General features: G+C 42.7%; 2 protein-coding genes across 12 annotated transcripts in view; one reads left to right on the top strand and one right to left on the bottom strand.

Moving 5' to 3' along the window:
• The window catches only part of NR2C1 (nuclear receptor subfamily 2 group C member 1), a 114,711-nt gene that overhangs the window by 84,059 nt on the left and 6,093 nt on the right, over positions 1–24,559 (bottom strand). For 5 of the 11 annotated variants that reach the window (XM_073327519.1, XM_073327516.1, XM_073327523.1 and 2 more), the window contains exon 2: positions 15,464–15,525. The exons of 2 other annotated variants lie outside the window; for them this stretch is intronic. The gene's annotated coding sequence lies outside the window, so the exon portion shown is untranslated. Of the gene's footprint in view, positions 1–444; positions 565–12,178; positions 12,379–15,463; positions 15,526–24,559 lie in introns of those variants that run through there. 4 more of the 11 variants (XM_073327518.1, XM_073327525.1, XM_073327520.1 and 1 more) reach the window with 3 other exon arrangements.
• On the top strand, positions 2,247–9,537 carry LOC140909201 (uncharacterized). Its single transcript, XM_073337991.1, has 3 exons — positions 2,247–2,829; positions 3,414–3,623; positions 9,419–9,537. Exons 1-3 carry the CDS (start codon positions 2,247–2,249, stop codon positions 9,535–9,537), a joined length of 912 nt encoding a protein of 303 aa, XP_073194092.1.

Genomic DNA, 24,559 nt, shown 5'->3' with positions numbered 1-24,559 from the left:
TATAGTGCCCCCGTCCTTAATTTCCCGCAAATAGCTTATCACATCATATTTGTTCTCCTTGTCCCCATCTTAAAAGTCCTACTTTCATTTTATTCAACTTTTGCTCTTCCTTCCTCTGCTTTTAATTCACTGCTCTGTTCATCTACACCTGTCTTCAACTTTGCTCCTCCTCTCATACTGAGCACTCTAGACGTCCTCATATCTACTCACTCCACATCCTTCCCAATCTAAAATTTTGTCCCCCTATTTAGTAATTATTTTTAAATCTATGTTATGCAGATAAGAAGACATTAAGGGCAGGCCTTACTCTCTTTTGCAAAGTTCTAGATAAGTTTATGGTGCTACATAAGATGATTAGTAGTAGCCTGACACTACAACACAATTTTTGCCCCTACTATTTTGCAGATGCAGTTCTATGAGAAACATCTCATACACTTCACTTACATTTATTTCCATATCCTTGGGTACTGTTTCAGTTGGTTGAGGGGAAAAACAGTTTATGTTTGCATACTTCATGTCACAGATACATGGAGTCAGTCAGTAAGTCCATAAATTCTCTAACAACTTAGAAGGATAATGTTTATTCAAAACTGGCCCAAAAGTTAAATTTTTTAAAAAACCAAGTTTCTATAAAACTTAACACCATCAAAAAAGTTTATGATTTCTTAAAAAGAAAAGAAAATAGTAAGAACAGTTTTTAAACAAATGCAAATTGACCTGCACTGATCACAACTCAGACCATGTCTACACTACAAACTTAAGTCACTCAGGGGTGTGAAAAAATACACTCCAACTGACATAAATTATGCTGGTATAAGTGGTAGTACGCACAGCACTTTGTCGGCGGAAGAGCTTCTCCCACTGACATAGCTACTGCTGATCATTGGGGGCAGTTTAATTATGTTGATGGGAGAGCTCTCTCCAGTTGGCATAGAGTGACCACACCAGAGATATTACAGCAGTGCAGCTGCATCTGTACAGCTGTGCCGCTGTAAGCTCTCTAGTGTAGACATAACCTCAATGTTTCAACACTTACAAATGAAACTGGATGAGGTTTTAGTGTCTCAACAAAATCCAAGAACTGAACAGCATATAAATGGGAAAAAATAAATTTTTACTTTTTCAATCCCTTCCACCCCTCCTTTGAATAACCTAAAATGTTGTTAGAAACACACAGGTAAATAAATGTATAACAATACGAGTTTAAGCTGACATAGTCTCTTTAAGGCTTCAGTTGATTTTTCATGCACCTCTCAATTTTTTACAGAATGACTGCCAACTCACGTTACAAGTATTCATTCTTGATGTACTGAACAAAACGTGTATTTATGCACTAGAAGAAATGGTTGTCTCATACAGCAAGTGTGCTTCTTTGAGATGTGTTGTCCATTTATATTCCACTCTTGGTGCACATGCTCATGCGCTCATGTTCAGAATCTTTTGGCCAGCAGTGTCCTTTGGGGCTGCACCTGTACTCTGAGTGTCTTTGTGCCTCCCATCCATAGGCATAAAGGAAAGGGCGACCCCCAGTGACCATCAATTCCTTCACCAATGCAGAAACCAGGTGTTATATGACTCTATATTAGCAAGAAGGGTTATGGAATATATATATGGTAAACATACTTTACAGTAGCTGATTCTTCAACGTAAGTAACTTGTTTCTTCTTTCAGTTCTTGTCTACAAATATTCCATTCTTGACGACTCAGAAGGAATGACTTAAGTGACTAGAGGTGGGTGCTTGGAATCTACCTAAACAATGATTGTAAGACAACTCTGCCAAAATTAGCATCAAATCTTGATGTTTCCACTATAGAGTAATGTTGGATAGAGTAGGTACTGAAACCACATGTTACTGCCCTACAAATTTCCAAGATTGAACACTTCTCAAAGCCCTGGTCTACACTAGGACTTTAGGTCGAATTTAGCAACGTTAAATCGATTTAAACCTGCACCCGTCCACACAGTGAAGCCCTTTATTTCGACTTAAAGGGCTCTTAAAATCGATTTCCTTACTCCACCCCTGACAAGTGGATTAGCGCTTAAATCGACGTTCCCGGCTCGAATTTGGGGTACTGTGGACACAATTCGATGGTATTGGCCTCCGGGAGCTATCCCAGAGTGCTCCATTCTGACCGCTCTGGACAGCACTCTCAACTCAGATGCACTGGCCAGGTAGACAGGAAAAGAACCGCAAACTTTTGAATCTCATTTCCTGTTTGGCCAGCGTGGCAAGCTGCAGGTGACCATGCAGAGCTCATCAGCACAGGTGACCATGATGGAGTCCCAGAATCGCAAAAGAGCTCCAGCATGGACCGAACGGGAGGTACGGGATCTGATCGCTGTTTGGGGAGAGGAATCCGTGCTATCAGAACTCCGTTCCAGTTTTCGAAATGCCAAAACCTTTGTGAAAATCTCCCAGGGCATGAAGGACAGAGGCCATAACAGGGACCCGAAGCAGTGCCGCGTGAAACTGAAGGAGCTGAGGCAAGCCTACCAGAAAACCAGAGAGGCGAACAGCCGCTCTGGGTCAGAGCCCCAAACATGCCGCTTCTATGATGAGCTGCATGCCATTTTAGGGGGTTCAGCCACCACTACCCCAGCCGTGTTGTTTGACTCCTTCAATGGAAATGGAGGCAATACGGAAGCAGGTTTTGGGGACGAAGAAGATGATGATGAGGAGGAGGTTGTAGATAGCTCACAGCAAGCAAGCGGAGAAACCGGTTTTCCCGACAGCCAGGAACTGTTTCTCACCCTAGACCTGGAGCCAGTACCCCCCGAACCTACCCAAGGCTGCCTCCTGGACCCAGCAGGCGGAGAAGGGACCTCTGGTGAGTGTACCTTTTAAAATGCTATACATGGTTTAAAAGCAAACATGTGAAAGGATTACTTTGCCCTGGCATTTGCGGTTCTCCTAGATGTAGTCCTAAAGCCTTTGCAAAAGGTTTCTGGGGAGGGCAGCCTTATTTCGTCCTTCATGGTAGGACACTTTACCACTCCAGGCCAGTAACACGTACTCGGGAATCACTGTAGAACAAAGCATTGCAGTGTATGTTTGCTGGCATTCAACCAAAATCCGTTCTTTATCTCTCTGTGTTATCCTCAGGAGAGTGAGATATAATTCATGGTCACCTGGTTGAAATAGAGTGCTTTTCTTCAGGGACACTCAGAGGTGCCCGTTCCTGCTGTGCTGTTTGCCTGTGGCTGAACAGAAATGTTCCCCGCTGTTAGCCACGGGGAGGGGGGAAGGTTGAGGGGGTAGTCACGCGGTGGGAGGCAAAATGCGACCTTGTAACGAAAGCACATGTGCTATGTATGTAATGTTAACAGCAAGGTTTACCCTGAAAGAGTGTAGCGACTGTTTTATAAAATGTGTCTTTTTAAATACCGCTGTCCCTTTTTTTTTCTCCACCAGCTGCATGTGTTTCAATGATCACAGGATCTTCTCCTTCCCAGAGGCTAGTGAAGCTTAGAAAGAAAAAAAAACGCACTCGCGATGAAATGTTCTCCGAGCTCATGCTGTCCTCCCACACTGACAGAGCACAGACAAATGCGTGGAGGCAAATAATGTCAGAGTGCAGGAAAGCACAAAATGACCGAGAGGAGAGGTGGAGGGCTGAAGAGAGTAAGTGGCGGGCTGAAGAGAGTAAGTGGCGGGCTGAAGAGAGGGCTGAAGCTCAAATGTGGCGGCAGCGTGATGAGAGGAGGCAGGATTCAATGCTGAGGCTGCTGCAGGACCAAACCAGAATGCTCCAGTGTATGGTTGAGCTGCAGCAAAGGCAGCTGGAGCACAGACTGCCACTGCTGCCCCTCTGTAACCAACCGCCCTCCTCCCCAAGTTCCATAGCCTCCACACCCAGACGCCCAAGAACGCGGTGGGGGGGCCTCCGGCCAACCAGCCACTCCACCACAGAGGATTGCCCAAAAAAAAGAAGGCTGTCATTCAATAAATTTTAAAGTTGTAAACTTTTAAAGTGCTGTGCTTAAAGTGCTGTGTGGCATTTTCCTTCCCTCCTCCACCACCCCTCCTGGGATACCTTGGTAGTCATCTCCCTATTTGTGTGATGAATGAATAACGAATGCATGACTGTGAAGCAGCAATGACTTTATTGCCTCTGCAAGCGGTGATTAAAGGGAGGAGGGGAAGGTGGTTAGCTTACAGGGAAGTAGAGTGAACCAAGGGGCAGGGGGTTTCATCAAGGAGAAACAAACAGAACTTTCACAGCATAGCCTGGCCAGTCATGAAACTGGTTTTCAAAGCTTCTCTGATGCGTACCGCGCCCTCCTGTGCTCTTCTAACCGCCCTGGTGTCTGGCTGCGCGTAACCAGCAGCTAGGCGATTTGCCTCAGCCTCCCACCCCGCCATAAACGTCTCCCCCTTACTCTCACAGATATTGTGGAGCACACAGCAAGCAGTAATAACAGTGGGAATATTGGTTTCGCTGAGGTCTAAGCGAGTCAGTAAACTGCGCCAGCGCGCCTTTAAACGTCCAAATGCACATTCTACCACCATTCTGCACTTGCTCAGCCTGTAGTTGAACAGCTCCTGACTACTGTCCAGGCTGCCTGTGTACGGCTTCATGAGCCATGGCATTAAGGGGTAGGCTGGGTCCCCAAGGATACATATAGGCATTTCAACATCCCCAACAGTTATTTTCTGGTCTGGGAATAAAGTCCCTTCCTGCAGCTTTTGAAACAGACCAGAGTTCCTGAAGATGCGAGCGTCATGCACCTTTCCCGGCCATCCCACGTTGATGTTGGTGAAACGTCCCTTGTGATCCACCAGAGCTTGCAGCACTATCGAAAAGTACCCCTTGCGGTTTATGTACTCGGCGGCTTGGTGCTCCGGTGCCAAGATAGGGATATGGGTTCCGTCTATAGCCCCACCACAGTTAGGGAATCCCATTGCAGCAAAGCCATCCACTATGACCTGCACATTTCCCAGGGTCACTACCCTTGATATCAGCAGATCTTTGATTGCGTGAGCTACTTGCATCACAGCAGCCCCCACAGTAGATTTGCCCACTCCAAATTGATTCCCAACTGACCGGTAGCTGTCTGGCGTTGCAAGCTTCCACAGTGCTATTGCCACTCGCTTCTCAACTGTGAGGGCTGCTCTCATCCTGGTATTCATGCGCTTCAGGGCAGGGGAAAGCAAGTCACAAAGTTCCATGAAAGTGCCCTTACGCATGCGAAAGTTTCGCAGCCACTGGGAATCGTCCCAGACCTGCAACACTATGCGGTCCCACCAGTCTGTGCTTGTTTCCCGAGCCCAGAATCGGCGTTCCACAGCATGAACCTGCCCCATTAGCACCATGATGCATGCATTGTCAGGGCCCATGCTTTCAGAGAAATCTGTGTCCATGTCCTGATCACTCACGGGACCGCGCTGACGTCGCCTCCTCGCCCGGTATCGCGTTGCCATGTTCTGGTGCTGCATATACTGCTGGATAATGCGTGTGGTGGTTGATGTGCTCCTAATTGCCAAAATGAGCTCAGCGGCCTCCATGCTTGCCTTGGTATGGCGTCCGCACAGAAAAAAGGCGCGGAACGATTGTCTGCTGTTGCTCTGACGGAGGGAGGGGCGACTGACGACACGGCTTACAGGGTTGGCTTCAGGGAGCTAAAATCAACAAAGGGTGTGCCTGTACATCAAGGAGTATTTCAGGCAGGACTGCACGGAGGGTTCCAATAAGAAATGGTGCACCAAAGTTATCGTTGTTATTGGAACAAGGAGGTTAGCCTGGCCTCTGATTGATACATGGCTAGATTTACCTCGCTGCGCCTTCTCTGTGAGTGACTGCAGTGTGATCTAGACAGGGGAGGAGGAAAATGAGTACAAAACAAATCTGGTCTATTTCTTGTTCTGACCCACTCCATCTATCCTTTACATCTTTGGCTGGCAGCAGACGGTGCAGAAGGACTGCATGCCATCCACATCTCATGGCTGCTTGGCAGAAGATGGTACAGTACAACTGCTAGCCATCTTCATCTCTTGCCTGCCTGGCATAAGATGGTACAATACGACTGCTAGCAATCCTCATCTCTTGCCTGCCTGGCAGAAGATGGTACAGTACGACTGCTAGCAGTCCGTATCGCCTGCCCGCTCACCATAAGACGGTTCAATAGGACTGCAGGACTAAAGAGAATGACCTGGTCAAGTCACTCCAAATTTAGTCCCTGCGCCCATGTCTGCCCAGGCGCTCCCAGCCGACGTGGCCAGGAGCACCTCGGACACGACGAGGACGACTACCAGTCGTATTGCACCGTCTGCTGCCAGAAGGCAATGGGTTGCTGCTACTGTGCAGCAAAGCCGTACCGCGTCTGCCAGCACCCAGGAGACATAGGGTGACGGTTACCTGAGCTGGCTCCATGCTTGCCGTGGTATGGTGTCTGCACAGGTAACTCATGAAAAAAGGCGCGAAACGATTGTCTGCCCTTGCTTTCACGGAGGGAGGGAGGGAACGGGGGCCTGACGACACGTACCCAGAACCACCCGCGACAATGTTTTAGCCCCATCAGAGTGCTCCATTGTGAGTGCTCTGGACAGCACTCTCAGATGCCCGATTGTTTGCCATTGCTCTGACGCTGGGAGGGGCGCTTACAGGGTTGGCTTCAGGGAGCTAAAATCAACAAAGGGGGTGGCTTTACATCAAGGAGTATTTCAGGCAGGACTTCACGGAAGGTTCCAATAAGAAATGGTGCACCTAAGTTATCGTTGTTATTGGAACAAGGAGGTTAGCCTGGCCTCTGATTGATACATGGCTAGATTTACCTCGCTGCACCTTCTCTGTAAGTGACTGCAGTGTGATCTAGAAGAATGAGTCCCCTAGACGGGGGAGGGGGGGAAGCAAATCTGGTCTATTTCTTGTTTTGATCCACTCCATCTATCTTTTACATCTTTGGCTGGCAGCAGACGGTGCAGAAGGACTGCATGCCATCCACATCTCATGGCTGCTCGGCAGAAGATGGTACAGTACGACTGCTAGCAGTCCGTATCGCCTGCCCGCTCACCATAAGACGGTTCAATAGGACTGACTGCAGGACTAAAGAGAATGACCTGCTCAAGTCACTCCAAATTTAGTCCCTGCGCCCATGTCTGCCCAGGCGCTCCTGATCGACCTCACAGAGGCGACCAGGAGCACCTCAGACATGACGATGACGGCTACCAGTCGTACTGTACCGTCTGCTGCCACAAGGCAAGGGGTTGCTGCTACTGTGTAGCAATGCCGTACCGCGTCTGCCAGCATCCAGGAGACATAGGGTGACGGTTACCTGAGCTGGCTCCATGCTTGCCGTGGTATGGCGTCTGCACAGGTAACTCAGGAAAAAAGGCGCGAAATGATTGTCTGCCCTTGCTTTCACAGGGGGAGGGAGGGTGGGAACGGGGGCCTGACGATATGTACCCAGAACCACCCGCGACAATGTTTTAGCCCCATCAGGCATTGGGATATCAACCCAGAATTCCAATAGGCAGCGGAGACTGCGGGAACTGTGGGATAGCTACCCACAGTGCAACGCTCCGGAAGTCGACGCTTGCCTCGGTACTGTGGAAGCACTCCGCCGAGTTAATGCACTTAATGCACTTAGAGCATTTTCTGTGGGGACACACACACTCGAATATATAAAACCGATTTCAAAAAAACCGACTTCTATAAATTCGACCTAATTTCGTAGTGTAGACATACCCAAAGAAGCTGCTTGAGTCCTAGTGGAGTTGGCTGTAAAATAGCTATTTTGTAGCATAATTTAATACTGACAGAATACAGTTAGATAGTCTCTATGTCGATATTGACTGACTTTTTACCCTATCTGCACAAGCTACAAATAACCTAGTGGCCACCATAAAAAGCTCAGTCCTAACTAGACAGACAGATAGCACCTTAAGCATATAAATGTGCAAAGTTTAGATTCCCCTTGGGAAAGACAACAAGAAGGTATATTACTTGGTTAAGATGGAAGTCAGAGACGATCTTTGGCAAAAAAACTTTGGGTGAGACTTCAAGGTCATACGGTACTTACAAAATGCAGTGTATGGATGTCCCACCATGAATGCTTTGTATTTCTCTGACCCTTCTAGCAGATTATACTGCTACTAGAAAAGCTGCTTTGATGGATAGGTAGAAAAGAGAAGACATATGCAAGGGTGATAACTCAAACTCTATCAGCACTAGGTTGAGATCCCAAGGAAGAGGAGGAGGTCCCTGTTTCAACAATACACACACATAAGCCATTTCAGGAATCTATCTACTGTAGGGTGTGAGAATACTGAGTGACCCTGAATGGGAGGGATGGTTTGCTGAAATGGGTGAGAGAGCTTTTGGGGGAGTCTATCTGTACAACTTACGAATTCTGGTTGATATTACGAAATTGGTTTGATGAAAACTGCTGTATCAGGGAATGCCTCTAGGCCTGTGTATCCATCATTGCTGACAAGCCTTTAAGCATGTCTCACCTAGATCAGGAGCAACAGCTAACCAGTAAGGACTATATGCACCTGAATAGGTCTTCCTTTCTGAGAACAAAAGAATAACTGCATTCTAGAGGAAATCAGTTCTCTCCAACCTCCCGCAACAAGGGGCCGGTATTTGGAGAACGAAAAATTCCCAGATGCAGGACAGATAGCAAGGTGTTGCTGTTAGCCTTTAAAAACCATGGAGGGGAAAACTCTCAGTGCCACACAGGAACCTTTGGGTACAAGAAGGCAATTGGATGAACCAGCCAAGCTAAGAGAAGGCTCCATATTTCAGAATATAAGCCATGCACTGTAGCAGAAGGACTCTGGCTAGCCCCAGAGAATTCTGACCCCAACCCAAAGAATGCTCTAGAGTTGTGAAAAAACTGAGACAGGGAAATGTGTGCACGGTTTATTAGTTCTGTATAGATCTATGTATTTCTCATGCAATTAAGCAGAGCAATGATGTTAGAAACCTGTACAAAGCGTATGTGTGTTTCATGAGTTACACCTGCCATATGCCCAGGAAGTTAACCTGTGGGCCTGGAACACCTACACAGATGGAGTTCTGGGAGCGTGTTTATTTAAGCCTCGGAAGAGTCTGAGGGGTAGGCACTGATTCCAGGAGGCGGGGCAGTGGGTCATATCGTCGTAGTTCGCAGGGGAAGGTGCAAGACAGAGGGTGTGCATACCAAGAACATGTCTGAAGTCCCCATGACAGCAGCAATGCTTGGACAGAGCCTTAAACCATGTTGGTGAGATTCTCTCAAAGTAGCCTTGTAAGTGACCAAAAGGAGGTGCTTGTAGAAAGTCATTAATTCTTTAAGGACAAGAGGTAGTCTAGTCAGGTATGGAGATAAGTGATGTCCTTGGTACCAGACAGAAGATCTCTTGCACTTGGAAGATGATGTAAGCCTAGTGGAGTCCTTTTGTACTGTGTATAAGTATATTCTGGACCTCTGTAGAGCAGCTGCTCTCCAGTGCTGTTAACCAGCCGACATTAATGCTTACAAGGACAGGGAAGCTGGATCCTCTCTTTGGGAAATTACATCTGTGTTGGGAGATAATTGGACTGGATATCTAACAGAGAGATTGATTAGGTCTGAGAAAAATGAACTGCATTGGCCCTGGAAGAGCTAATATGATCATCTTGGCTGAGTCTTATTGGAGTTTCCTGATGACTCTGGGAATCAGTGGAATAGGCAGGTAAGCATAAAAGAGTTCTAGAACCGAAGGGATCAGGAATGCATCTGACAGAGAACCCTAATACTGGTGGCCTCTGGAGCAAAAGCGGAGACATTTCTTGTTCTCTTTCATTGCAAACAGGTCTATGGAGGCCAGAGTGGATAAAAACTGACATGTTTTTAAAAAGTTAAAATAAAAAAAAAATATTTAAAACTAAAACTGAAATAATGACAATGTGTGTTCAGGCCTAAACTTACTATATTAAAATCGTTTAAATAAAACAAAAATAATATTAAGCAGCCAATGCTTGCTGACGAGGTTTTAAAAAAGTCAACCCACTGAATTGGTGGATGTCGCTGACAAAGTATATTGAATCAGAGTTTGCTAAAGTGCTAAACCGGCTTTTGAAAGCATTAGCCTCTTCTGCAGAGAGACTATTTTCTTCACTTCCATTTATTGAACTAATTCAGTTCAGTGATTAGTTAATTCAGAATTAAGAAATTGATTGGGAGTTGAAAAAGCAGAAAAGCTTGGTTTCCTTTTCCAACCTATGAATAAAAGAATTAGGAGTGAGAAGATGAGATCTCCTAGTTCTAAAATCCTGAAGCAGATTACTGAACAATCAGTTCAATTCACTAACAATAGATAAGACTATTTTTTGTTTAATAAATCAGTTAAATACAAAACATGTTTTGCTAATTTCTTTCTGATGTATCCAGCACATTTAAGGTAGTTTTATTTAACTAGTAAAAATCAATCTTAAAATGCTGTTTGTGCATTTGTAACTGAATGTAAATTTCCATCCATACTAAATAAGAAACACATCATTCCCCATTTGTTGCATAAATAAAGTAGGAAGAATTAGGAATCAGAATACATGGAAATTAAACTATGTAATCACTTAAATAAATGTGTACAAGTACAGTGTAAAGGCTATATTTAGTTGCAAATACACATTTTACTTGTTATCAACCACTGAGAACCAACTTCTCGTTAGGAAAATAATTATGTACCAATGAAAAACATGATCAAACTCAATTATTTAAATCAATGTTTCCAGCTTGTTGATTTAAATCATTATTAAAATCAGGTATTTAAATTGCATTAATTTAAATCAATCCACCTTGATGGAATACTGACCCCACCGTGGTGAATATTTCCTGTACGATGGGGCCTGTCATTGTGATTGCTTGTGAGCTTCCTGCTAAGGTCTGACAGAACATTTTGCAAGCCTGGTATGTGATGAAAAGCTACTGGAGTAATTGTGTCATATGCCATAATTCTATACAGATTCTCAGCTTCTCAACAAAGGTGTGCATGTATATATTGGGGTGGGTTGGATCTTGCTCTGCCTTCCTTGTTTATATGAAACATTGCTGTGGTTTTGTCTGCCATAATCTGAACAGTTAACCCTTTCAGTACTGGAAGCAATACTGTGCAAGCCTGATGAATAGCCTTGTTTAGGACATTTGCATAAGTGAGCTTCCTGAGCCACCCAGAGACCTTGGTGTACAAGATGGTGTAGGTGAACTCCGCATCCTAAAGTGAAGACACTTGACATCAGTGTCTCTGATGGTCATGATGGAGAGAAGGGTACTTCCTTACTTACTTTTAGAGGATCCTTCAACCAGTTTAATGGTGACAGGACTCCTGTGGGACCTGCATCTTCATCTCCAGATGATGACCAGTGGGCCAATTTACAGACTTCAATCACTCTTGCATGCATCAAAAGTGAAGTCTGGCACTCTCAGTTATGTATAAACAGGAGGTCATGTGTCCTAGAAGTCAGACACATGCTTCTTACTGAAGCCAGAGGTTGGACCGGTAGCTGAACGACCACGTCTACTACAGTGCCAAGTCTGTCCTTAGGTAGATCAGCTTTTGCTGAGGTGGTGCCACTACTGCCGGGCATTTGGTAAATACTCTCAGTGCTACTTATAGACTGAAAGGCAGAACCCTGTATTGGTAAAGGGAATTGCCCACCTGAAACTTTAGATACTTCCTGTGGGCAAGAGGACTAGCTATATGAAAGTAGATGTTCTGAAGACTCAGAACTACACACCAGACCTGTGGATCCAGGAAGGAAATTAGAGACCAGGGTTACCATTCTGAACTTGAACATGCAAATGAAGGTATTCAGTTGTTTCCAGTGAAGAACTGGACACCAACCCCCCCTTTTAAATTGGGTATTAGAAAGTGATGTGAGTAAAACCCCCTTGAGGCACTTCTTCCACAGCTCCAAGACTTAAAAGTGACTTCCCCTCTTGATGCAGCATGTTGTCATGAGAATAGTCCTTAAATAGGGATGGAGAAGGAGTGGGGAACATCTGGAATTGGATGAAGTACCCCACCTATAAATTCCAGCACCCACTGGTCTGCAGTGATAAGGCGCTAGGTCCCACAAAAATTATGGGAATGGAGGGAAAGAAAAGGATACTTCAAGAAATGCATGTGGTTCCCAAACAAGGAGACAAATCTGCTGACTTGAAGATGACAATGCCAGAAGAGCACCTAACAAAAAAGAAGAGAAGATAACTCACCTTGTGCAGTAACTCGGGTTCTTTGAGATGCGTGTCCCTGTGGGTGCTCCACTTCAGGTGTCAGTACGTCCCAGTGCCATCGATCAGAGATTTTCGGTAGCAGCATCTGGTTGTGTGCGCGGGTGCACAGTAGCAGTCTTATGGTGACGCTGGCGCCCCATCTAGCACGGGCACGCCCCGATCCCTTCAGTTCCTTCTCTAACGTGGAGTGTTTAGCTCGTACTCCGAAGTAGAGGGGAGGAGGGTGGGTAGTGGAATACCTACAGGGACACACATCTCGAAGAACTTCAATTACTGCACAAGGTGAATAATCTTCTCTTCTTCGAGTGCTGTCCCCGTCGGTGCTCCACTTCAGGTGAACGTAGAGTGGGCGTAACAAATAGGTCTATATGTGCGGATCCCCACATGTGTAAAATATGATGTGTTATTTCGCCGTTCAGTTCCCATTCATGCTCTTGGGAAAACTGTCTGCTTAATGTGTCTGCCATTATGTTCAGTCAACCCAGGAGGTATGCTGCTGTCATAGTGATGTTGTGTTTTATGCACCAGATCCATACTTTTAAGGCCTCTGTGCATAAGGAATGGGAATGCGCTCCAGCCTGGGGGTTTCTATATAACATGATGGACAATATTGTCCCTCAGGACCCTTACCGTTTTGTCTCATATAAGAGGGAGGAAATGTAGGTGCATATTGAGGACCATCTGATTACAGTCAGCTCTTCAGCATTTTCATGAACGTTTTAGAATACAGCAGCTAGCTGCCTCTCTTTAGATGTGGCATTTACTGACAAAGCTCAATGGGGTTAAAAAAAATTGACCTTAAGAAAAAAAGACTATATTAGCTTCTCTTCAATGCTGGAAAATAAAAGGTGTGAAAATAAAATTAAAAGTCTCATGCCTAAACAGAAGTACTTTGGGGCGTGGGAGTGGGAATTGATAAACTTTTAATACTTTGTTTTCAATATCACTTCAATACACTCTCTCAGAAGCTTAAAAATAAAATTGCTTTTCCTTCTGGTTATTGTTCATGTGTTGGCAAACACTGACACATTTCTACAGCTGCAACTCCAGCCATCTATCTGACAGATTGAAATTTATTTGTTTATTTCCTTATTAGTGAGTGTATCAACATTATTTATGTGAACTAAGGAAAAAGAGCTTGTTCATGCCATCCATCCCTTTTTATGCTATTTTCAGATTCATAACAAATGTCTGAAAAGTTGTCCCTTTCTTCAAAAAGGTTTTTTTAATACTTGTTTAGAAAAAAAATCCTTAACAATATGAGGAATATCAAGTCATGTTGTTCCTTGCTTTTTGTTCTCCTTGGCGAACCACAGAATAAGATTAAAGCTTTCTTTTCCCTTATCTGAAGGAGTGAGGACATGAAATGTTGAACAAAAATCCGTTCTCCCAGCTGTCTAAATTAAACAGGCGTTGGAAGTTTTAAATACTAGAACCCTGTACAGCCATTAGTTGAAAACTGATTTAAATTGGTTTAGTTTGCATTTACAAGTAAATGTATGTCTTTTCTATACACAAAATTGCACTCATTTAACTAAACTGGCACAACATCACGCATTCAGTTAAATTTCTGAGTGTCGACACAAAACTAACCTGCTCTTAGCCAATTTTAAACAGGGGTTTGCACTGGTTTAACAAAAATCATTTTCAATCTGATTTTAGTTAGGCCCCATCTACAAAGTTATATTTATATAACTAAAGGTGTGATGTTATGCTAATTTAACTTAAACCAGGAACTTGTGTAGACAAGGCCTCAGCTGTGTAAGTGTAATCCTTCTTGGTAAACGATGTCTTAACCCTACTAATTCTTCTGCCATCCAGAAAAAACAAAGCAGAGAAGACCTGCATTTTTAATGTAAAAAACAAGTTGAACTTTTTAAAAATAAAACAAAACAAACCTCACACCCATAGGCCATCTTTACACATCTAAGAAAACATTTTAAAAATCACACCAGCCTATCTTTATTCTTGTTCACAAGTCAATTTTAGCAGCTTCTTCTGTACAAACCAACAGAAGTGCATCAAAGGGTACTGTGCATATATTGCACAAGTGCCTGTTACTGTTTTGTGACTAAATAGTACATTTTAAATTAACTTAAAAAATTCCCAGATAGATGAAAACAATTTTAAGGCTGAGTACATTTTATGTGTAAATTATATGACAATGTGGCTCAAAATCGGTGAAGTCAGAGTTAAACCTGAAACACTATTCTTAAAAAGGTGAAGATTTGAGATTTTATGAATTTAAATAAAACTACAGTTTAAAAATGAGTGGCCTTATTTTCAAAAGATGCTGAATAATTCTAGTTCCATTGACTCCAATGCCTCTAAAATATATAGATGTGAAACAAACTCAACTATATTCTAAAATAAAAATTATTAAAACTCATTCCTTGTTTACTCACTTGCTATGGTTCAAATAAAACAAAGACTTACGTGTGTTTAACTTTACTCATTGTGAATAGTATCATCGTAATCAACAGGACTACTTGCTGTACATAAAGTTATACATGTGTGTCAGCATTTACAGGGTCGGTGCTTTAGGCATTAACTACATAGGAAAAATTTCAGTATAGCCGAAGATACAAATTTAAACCAATGTAATTACACCAGTATAATCTCCCACATTGAGACTCTTATTTCAGTACAAGACTATGTCTACACTGCAGACCTTACAGTGGCACAGCTGTACTGCTGCAGCTGTGCTGTTTTAAGGTCTCCAGTGTAGCTGCTCTATGCCGATGGGAGAGCTCTCCCGTTCGCATAATTAAACAACCCCCAACAAGCGGAGATAGCTATGTTGGCAAGAGAGCATCTCCCACCAACATAGCACTGTCCCCACCAGCGCTTCTGTCTCTGAAACTTATGTTGCTCACACCTTTGACCGACAAAAGTTGTTGTGTAGACATAGCCTTAGAGTGAGTTTCTTCAGTTTAGCTTATGTCATTTGGAAAGGAGCTTAAGCGAAACAAAAAAACCCCATCCTTATGCCAAAGTAAAAGTGTCTACACAAGGGTTATAACAGTATAACTGGTAAACCTTTCTTGTAGCCTTAGCCTTGAGTTCAGTGTTCCAGATTTACCCTATAACAACTGGTGACATCAACATCACCTGAAGCAACACTGAGCAATATTTCAGACAATTTTGAAGCTACCAGATCTTACAGAGCAAACATGGAAACCTGAATGAAGTATTGAGAAAGTAAATAAAGAAAAAAATTTGGGATACATATGTACAAAGTGTTGTAGTTCACCTTTAACTTACCTATGGTACCTAGATTACAGTTCACACCTCCTATGCATAATCACTCTGTGGAGACTCCTGTGCTGAATTAAACAAAAGATACACGATTTCAGTTTTGTAGATGTTATTATACAGGTTTACAGATTTAGCATAATAATTTTGCATTTTTAAACTCTTATCCATGAATTAGACTGGTAAAAATGCTGATTTTTTTAATGAATAATTCAATATTTTTTCAATGTGAATGAATTCTGAACTAGAATTAAGAGCTTCTATCTGAAAATGGGAAATACTGTTCTCAAAACGTTGAGGCTTTGTCTACACTGGCAACTGAATGACAAAACTTTTGTCATTCAAACGTGTTAAGTTTTGTTGACAAAAAGCACCAGTGTGAACAGTGCTTTGTCAGCAAGAGTACTCTCCTGCCGAAAAAGCTACTGCCGCTCGTTGGGAGTGAAAGTTTTTTGTCGGCGGGAGAGCTCTCTCCTGCCTACAAACAGCGGCTACACTGCGTGCCTATTAGCAGCACAGCCGTGTCGCTAAAAGCTGCATAATGTAGACAAAGCCTGAGTGCTACATTTCACATGAGATAGGAAAGGCCACTCCAAAGCATTTTACTTTCTTCACATGTACTGTTGGGCCAGCTGCTCTACTGATGCAGAAAATAATAGACTAATCTGAGCATTAGGCCAATAGTGGATCAATACTTAATGGAAGATCCCTACTTCAGCTTGGAAGCCATCCAGCTATTGAACTCATGTCAAGTTTTCCCACAAGCACATGAACTATAACACCAATGGCAGCAACAGCCAGCCAGCAAAGCCCAAGACTCCTGAGAAACTAACAAACATAGAAATGCTTTTCAACAGCAAAGCTTTGGTGCCCTACCAAGTGTATCGTGATCCATTTTTTCCCCTTATTTAAATCACGCAACTTTACATAATCTCATACATTTTCTATAGATTCTGGCCTCTTACATAAACCCTGATAATTGGAAAATATATTCTGCTTTATTGCTAACCTTATGACTCCTGCAGGTACAGTAAGCACCACTTTCTTTCACATGAATGAATCTTTCTACCTCTCTCTTGAAGAGTTCTCACTACACTGAGGAGTAAAACCCTGTTGCTCAGACAGATTTCTAGATCATTCAAATATTTTTGTCCCTCATCCACCTTCCCTCCCACCCCCAAAGAATCTGTGCTTTTTGCTATTGCACCTATAAGCAGTTGACATTGTAAGAAAGCAGTATTTTAAATACTCAAGAAATGAGAATAAGCAATAGTTATTTTAATTTCACGATAGAGAAATATTTTTAATAATTAATTTAGTGGATTTTGAAGGGAAATAATTACAAAATATGAATATTTCAGAGTCTGAATTTTGGGCTTAAATACTTGAATGTACTCCTTAAAGAGTTTCAGCCTAAACTCTGAATTTCCTTGTTTTCAGTAATATTCTTATTCCTATTCCTATTATTTAATTCCAGGCTTCTATGATCTATGCAGCATGCCCACAACATGCTAAGTGCTTTCTAAAGCATACTTCCTGCTCTGAAGAGCACACCTTATACATATTTTGTTTTCTATATTAATAATAAAAACATTAGTGATAGCTGATTGTTTCTTGCTCCAGAATGTACATATTGCCCCCTACTAGCCTTTTAAAGCAATGCCACAGATGGACAACGGAAGCTGACATCACTACTCTGTTTATTTATTACATTTTCAAACAAGCTCCTTCATACTTTTTCCCATGCCAACCCTCGCAATTGCAAAGAATTCCCCGTAAACATCCCCATATCTCCTTTTTATCCTCCTTCTAATCCCTCCAGAAAACTCTCCTCTGCAAGGATGTACACAAAAAACTTGAGAAGTTAGGCCACTGGTGCACTTACTCTTGCGTGAATTATGCATCACTGCACACATGCAGAATTCATGTCTGGCACAGAATTCTACGTTAGTTCAGGAATCATTCTTTTTTGTAAACCGATATAGTTATACTGGTACAACCCCTAGCATTGATGCAGTTATACCATTATAGATTGTTTCCCTTCCTGTATACGAACAAGCTATATCAGTACAAACACATTTATACCAGTACCACTGTATTCACAACTGGGGGGGTTGTACCCCTTCAGCTATATCAATGTAGTTAAAATTGTGCAATTTGTCAGAGCAGACAAGGCCTTTATTCTGCTGTTGAAGAGCAAAATTCAAATCAATGGCTCTCCATCTTTACAAATCAGTCGATGCCATATAGCAAGGACCTAAAAAGAACTATTACCTTAAAAGAAACAAGCATGGTCACTTGTTCTTACTATATGATGGTCTGACTTTTGAAACGCAAACTATCTTTCTAAGAAGCATCCGTATTCTCTCATAAAGAAAAGGAGTACTTGTGGCACCTTAGAGACTAACCAATTTATTTGAGCATAAGCTTTCGTGAGCTACAGCTCACTTCATCGGATGCATACTGTGGAAACTGCAGAAGACATTATATACACAGAGACCATGAAACAATACCTCCTCCCACCCAACTCTCCTGCTGGTAATAGCTTATCTAAAGTGATCACTCTCCTTACAATGTGTATGATAATCAAGGTGGGCCATTTCCAGCACAAATCCAGGTTTTCTCACCACCCCCCCCCCACTCAAACTCACTCTCCTGCTGGCAACAGCTCATCCAAACTGACCACTCTCCTTACAATGTGCATGATAACCAAGGGCCATTTCCAGCATAAATCCAAGTTTAACCAGAACGTCGGGGGGGACGGGGGGGGGGACAAGGGGAAATAGGCTACCTTGCATAATGACTTAGCCACTCCCAGTCTCTATTTAAGCCTAAATTAATAGTATCCAATTTGCAAATGAATTCCAATTCAGCAGTTTCTCGCTGGAGTCTGGATTTGAAGTTTTTTTGTTTTAAGATAGCGACCTTCATGTCTGTGATTGCGTGACCAGAGAGATTGAAGTGTTCTCCGACTGGTTTATGAATGTTATAATTCTTGACATCTGATTTGTGTCCATTTATTCTTTTACATAGAGACTGTCCAGTTTGACCAATGTACATGGCAGTGGGGCACTGCTGGCACATGATGGCATATATCACATTGGTAGATGTGCAGGTGAACGAGCCTCTGATAGCGTGGCTGATGTAATTAGGCCCTTTGATGGTGTCCCCTGAATAGATATGTGGGCACGGTTGGCAACGGGCTTTGTTGCAAGGATAGGTTCCTGGGTTAGTGGTTCTGTTGTATGGTATGTGGTTGTTGGTGAGTATTTGCTTCAGGTTGGGGGGCTGTCTGTAGGCAAGGACTGGACTATCTCCCAAGATTTGTGAGAGTGTTGGATCATCCTTCAGGATAGGTTGTAGATCCTTAATAATGCGTTGGAGGGGTTTTAGTTGGGGGCTGAAGGTGACGGCTAGTGGCGTTCTGTTATTTTCTTTGTTAGGCCTGTCCTGTAGTAGGTGACTTCTGGGAACTCTTCTGGCTCTATCAATCTGTTTCTTCACTTCCGCAGGTGGGTATTGTAGTTGTAAGAATGCTTGACAGAGATCTTGTAGGTGTTTGTCTCTGTCTGAGGGGTTGGAGCAAATGCGGTTGTATCGCAGAGCTTGGCTGTAGACGATGGATCGTGTGGTGTGGTCAGGGTGAAAGCTGGAGGCATGTAGGTAGGAATAGCGGTCAGTAGGTTTCCGGTATAGGGTGGTGTTTATGTGACCATTGTTTATTAGCACTGTAGCGTCCAGGAAGCGGATCTCTTGTGTGGACTGGACCAGGCTGAGGTTGATGGTGGGATGGAAATTGTTGAAATCATAGTGGAATTCCTCAAGGGCTTCTTTTCCATGGGTCCAGATGATGAAGATGTCATCAATATAGCGCAAGTAGAGTAGGGCGTTAGGGGACGAGAGCTGAGGAAGCGTTGTTCTAAGTCAGCCACAAAAATGTTGGCATACTGTGGGGCCATGCGGGTACCCATAGCAGTGCCGCTGATCTGAAGGTATACATTGTCCCCAAATGTAAAATGGTTATGGGTAAGTCACAAAGTTCAGCCACCAGGTTAGCCGTGACATTATCGGGGATAGTGTTTTTGACGGCTTGTAGTCCATCTTTGTGTGGAATGTTGGTGTAGAGGGCTTCTACATCCATAGTGGCCAGGATGGTGTTATCAGGAAGATCACCGATGGATTGTAGTTTCCTCAGGAAGTCAGTGGTGTCTCGAAGGTAGCTGGGAGTGCTGGTAGTGTAGGGCCTGAGGAGGGAGTCTACATAGCCAGACAATCCTGCTGTCAGGCTGCCAATGCCTGAGATGATGGGGCGCCCAGGATTTCCAGGTTTATGGATCTTGGGTAGTAGATAGAATATCCCAGGTCAGGGTTCCAGGGGTGTGTCTGTGCGGATTTGATCTTGTGCTTTTTCAGGAAGTTTCTTGAGCAAATGCTGTAGTTGCTTTTGGTAACTCTCAGTGGGATCATAGGGTAATGGCTTGTAGAAAGTGGTGTTGGAGAGCTGCTGAGCAGCCTCTTGCTCATATTCCGACCTATTCATGATGACAACAGCACCTCCTTTGTCAGCCTTTTTGATTATGATGTCAGAGTTGTTTCTGAGGCTGTGGATGGCATTGTGTTCTGCACGGCTGAGGTTATGGGGCAAGTGATGCTGCTTTTCCACAATTTCAGCCCGTGCACGTTGGCGGAAGCACTCTATGTAGAAGTCCAGTCTGCTGTTTCGAACTTCAGGAGGAGTCCACCTAGAATCCTTCTTTTTGTAATGTTGGTAGGGAGGCCTCTGTGGATTAGTATGTTGTTCAGAGGTATTTTGGAAATATTCCTTGAGTCGGAGACGTCGAAAATAGGATTCTAGGTCACCACAGAACTGTATCATGTTCGTGGGGGTGGAGGGGCAGAAGGAGAGGCCCCGAGATAGGACAGCTGCTTCTGCTGGGCTGAGAGCATAGTTGGATAGGCTAACAATATTGCTGGGTGGGTTGAGGGAACCATTGCTGTGGCCCCTTGTAGCATGTAGTAGTTTAGAAAGTTTAGTGTCCTTTTTCTTTTGTAGAGAAGCAAAGTGTGCGTTGTAAATGGCTTGTCTAGTTTTAGTAAATTCCAGCCACGAGGAAGTTTGTGTGGAAGGTTGGTTTTTTATGAGAGTATCCATTTTTGTGAGCTCATTCTAAATCTTTCCCCGTTTGCTGTAGAGGATGTTGATCAGGTGATTCCACAGTTTCTTTGAGAGCGTGTGGCACAAGCTGGAAATGGCCCACCTTGATTTTCATACACATTGTAAGGAGAGTGGTCACTTTGGATAAGCTATTACTAGCAGGAGAGTGAGTTTGTGTGTGTGTTTTTTTGAAAGGCGGGGGGGGGGGGTTGAGAAAACCTGGATTTGTGCTGGAAATGGCCCACCTTGATTATCATACACATTGTAAAGAGAGTGGTCACTTTGGATGGGCTATTACCAGCAGGAGAGTGAGTTTGTGGGGGGGAGGGTGAGAAAACCTGGATTTGTGCTGGAAATGGCCCAACTTGATTATCATACACATTGTAAGGAGAGTGATCACTTTAGATAAGCTATTATCAGCAGGAGAGTGGGGTGGGAGGAGGTATTGTTTCATAGTCTCTGTGTATATAATGTCTTCTGCAGTTTCCACAGTATGCATCCGATGAAGTGAGCTGTAGCTCACGAAAGCTTATGCTCAAATAAATTGGTTAGTCTCTAAGGTGCCACAAGTACTCCTTTTCTTTTTGCGAGTACAGACTAACACAGCTGTTACTCTGAAACTTATTCTCTCATGTCCTTCTTTATGCTGATACTTGTATGTCAGGAGTTTGTTTCTTAAACTATTCATTCAACGGACACCAACTTCTAAAATTATGACAGAAATTATAAGATTCACCAGTAAACTCAAAAACAATTCACACACTCATGCATGCTTTATGTTTAATGATAATTTCCATTACAATGCTCCATTATAGGCAATGTAAATGAAAATTTACCACCACATGGGGGAAACACACCGTAGAAAACTAAACACCAAGCCCTCAGTTCCTATTTATACTAATGTAAGCCGTGCACATAGAGATGGGTCTTTATACCTAATTTTTTATATTAATATATTTTCTTAATTCTAATTTATTATATGGAATCAAAGTCTGCACAAAACTTCATCAGATTATGTCAGATTGTCACCTGAAATCTGTAGCATTCTGTAGCTATTCATTTTACATTAAAAGCTTTAAACAACAGCCCAAGTTTTACTATATTTGGGAACATACTTACAAGGATGTGTAAATATTACATAATAATCATATTACTGTATGTACACCTATACTTCAACTAGGACTTCTGGCACAGGAAGTTATACTGGTATAAGGCAGGGTGTGAATTTAAACTGTTATAGTTATACCAGTGTAACTCCCGGTCTGGGCACTCATATTCCACTATAAGAGTACCTTTTTCTGGTTTAGCTTATGTTGTATTAGAAGTGATTTAAGCTAAGCTACAAAAATGACCCTTATTGTGGAATAAGTTTATTTCAGTATAACTATTCCAGGTATTATTGGAAAAATCTCCTGTGTATCCCTCAGACATCTGTAAACCATTGTAGGAAAGCTTATCACCCACTCAACAAAAAGTTAATATTATGGGAAGTTTGGTGAAAAGACTGTTTCGTTTCCCTGGACAGTCATAACACCTCACAATGAGACTTCATTAGGTCTCAGAAACCAACTGTGATGGAGCTAATTCTTTAAATGAGAGACCTCCAAGGAAAACTCATGGGGACTACAGCAATTGATGACAATTCGTAGATGGTTGCTTTCCTCTGAATCAGTAATGAAACAATTGCCCAATATGGGATGTTGCCCTCTTTCATGAGAGATGTTAAACAAAGCTTCCAACTTCTAGCTGGTATAAATTCCAACATTTTTTGCTATTCTAACATGGATCATTCTGCCTAAATCCCCTATTCAGTTGAAAACGGAAACACTGCTCTTCATTTTCATTCCTAAATTAGGGCCCAGTGTTACTATGTGCTCATTAGAAGGGTGGCATAATTTACTCCAAATTTGCTGATTATATATAAATAGACATCATAGTTTGTCAAGAACTTTAAGATCCTCTATGATTAAATGTGCTAACTAGAGATAAGTAGAGATTTAAGTACTTATTTTTCTAAGCTGTTTTTAAGCAGCATGTTTCTTCTCCTCCTCCTCTCCCCTTCCCCAGAAGCATCTTTGCAGACACAGGGAGCAAGCAGTACAGCATCACAATTCACTTCTGTCCATGGTTTGTTCCTCCATTAAACCCAGCCTGGTCAAATCCCTGAGTGCAATGTCCTGCCATCTAATCGGTGGTTGGCCTCTAGGTCTGACTGATGTTGGTTGTGTTTGCATTATTTTCTGTGAGAGCCTATCATCTGTTTGCCTTGTACAGCATCCCCACCACTGTAATCTTTTGACTGCAGCCAATCCCGTACTTAGTTTCACATCCTACTCTCCTCCTAACTTCAAGTGTCTTAAAATCATTCCACTTTATACCTGCCATCTTCCAAAAAACTCTTATCTCTATTGTCTCCAGCCTTCTGATGTTTGTTTCATTTAATGGTGCTGCTTCCAGACCATAAAACAATACCATTGTTATACTGGTTTGATAATTTTTCACTTTCGTACCAAACACATTTTTATCAGTGCATAATTTCGTCAACTTCTGAGCAGCACTTGTAGCTAATGTACATCTCCTTTTAACCTCATCTTTGCTGGAACCATCAGTACAGATGAAGCTTCCTAAGTGCACATAAGGTATTATTTGTTCTATGACTTTACCACTGCTGCATTTCTACATATTGTCCCTTTTCCAAGGTACAATAAGTGCCAAGACAAGAAAGTAATTGTAAGTCCAAGTCAACTACACCCATTTCCAATGTAGGAAAGAGTACCATCATCAATTCAAATGTGTCTGACAGTTGTAGGATGTCATCTACATCAGCTGAAGAGCTTAACTCTAGATCACCCAATGTCATGCCCTCCAACTCATCTACCATTCTTAATATCCAATTTAAGAACATGATGAAAGGCCATGGTGATTTCAGGCCCCCTTATTTTATACCAAACTTTGACTTGAAACAGCTGCTTAATTTACCACCAATTCTTATGGCACTCTGGGAGTTTCCATACATAACTTTTATAACTGCAGCTATCCTATGTGGAACTCCATAGGATTTTACTCCTTTCCATAATGCATCCTTCCAAACCAAACGCCTTATTGAAGTCAATGAAAACAACAAACATCTTCAATTCCCGTTCTTACCCTCCCTCAAATAACTGTCAGAGTGGGTATATCTGAACAATGCAACTTTGACCTGGTCTAAAGCTGCACTGTTCTTCGCCTGCTACATCCTCAAAAACTGACCCTTAATTCGTTAATAATTATTTTCATCATTCTTCCTGGTACTAATAATAAGCCTGTACATCTATAATTATTTGGATTGGGAGGATTGCTTTTCTTCAGCACTGATACAACTATTACCTTCAGCCAGTCATCCAGTACCTCCCTCATGCTCCCATACCTTTTAAAGTATTTCTCCTAATGCTTTGATAGCACTTGTCCCATGAGGTTTTAGCTGCTCAACTATTATATTATCTATGCCTGCAGCTTTCCCATTGTTTTAACTGCTTCACTGCTCTATTTCTTTTTCTGATGGTGATTCAGTGCTAATATCTATTCTGCCTTGCAAGCTGCCCTGTTCATCCAGCGTACATAGAATGCTTGCATCTGGATGAACTACAGAGTTCAGCACTTTGTCAGAATGCTCCTTCCAGCACTTCTTCAGCATTTGTCAGTTCATTGGTGGCCTCTCTTACCACTTGTATCATCGTCCTGATTGTGTTTCCATTCAACTTAACCTTACTGTATATATTTTACATTTTTTGCTTCATTTTTATTATTTATAAAGCACTGCAGAATTGGTCTCCTTTACCAGTGGCTTCAGAAGCATTCCTTGAAAAAGTTACAAAACTTAGTTCAGTAGTTTAATACTAGGAAGTTCAAGCAGCACAAAAATCTAAACCAGCAGTTCTCAAATTGTAGTCCAAAGAGCCACATTTCTCACA

Source organism: Lepidochelys kempii, chromosome 1 (genome assembly GCF_965140265.1).
Source record: "Lepidochelys kempii isolate rLepKem1 chromosome 1, rLepKem1.hap2, whole genome shotgun sequence".
Taxonomy (NCBI): domain Eukaryota; kingdom Metazoa; phylum Chordata; order Testudines; family Cheloniidae; genus Lepidochelys; species Lepidochelys kempii.
This window is presented reverse-complemented; position numbering and strand designations above follow the sequence as displayed.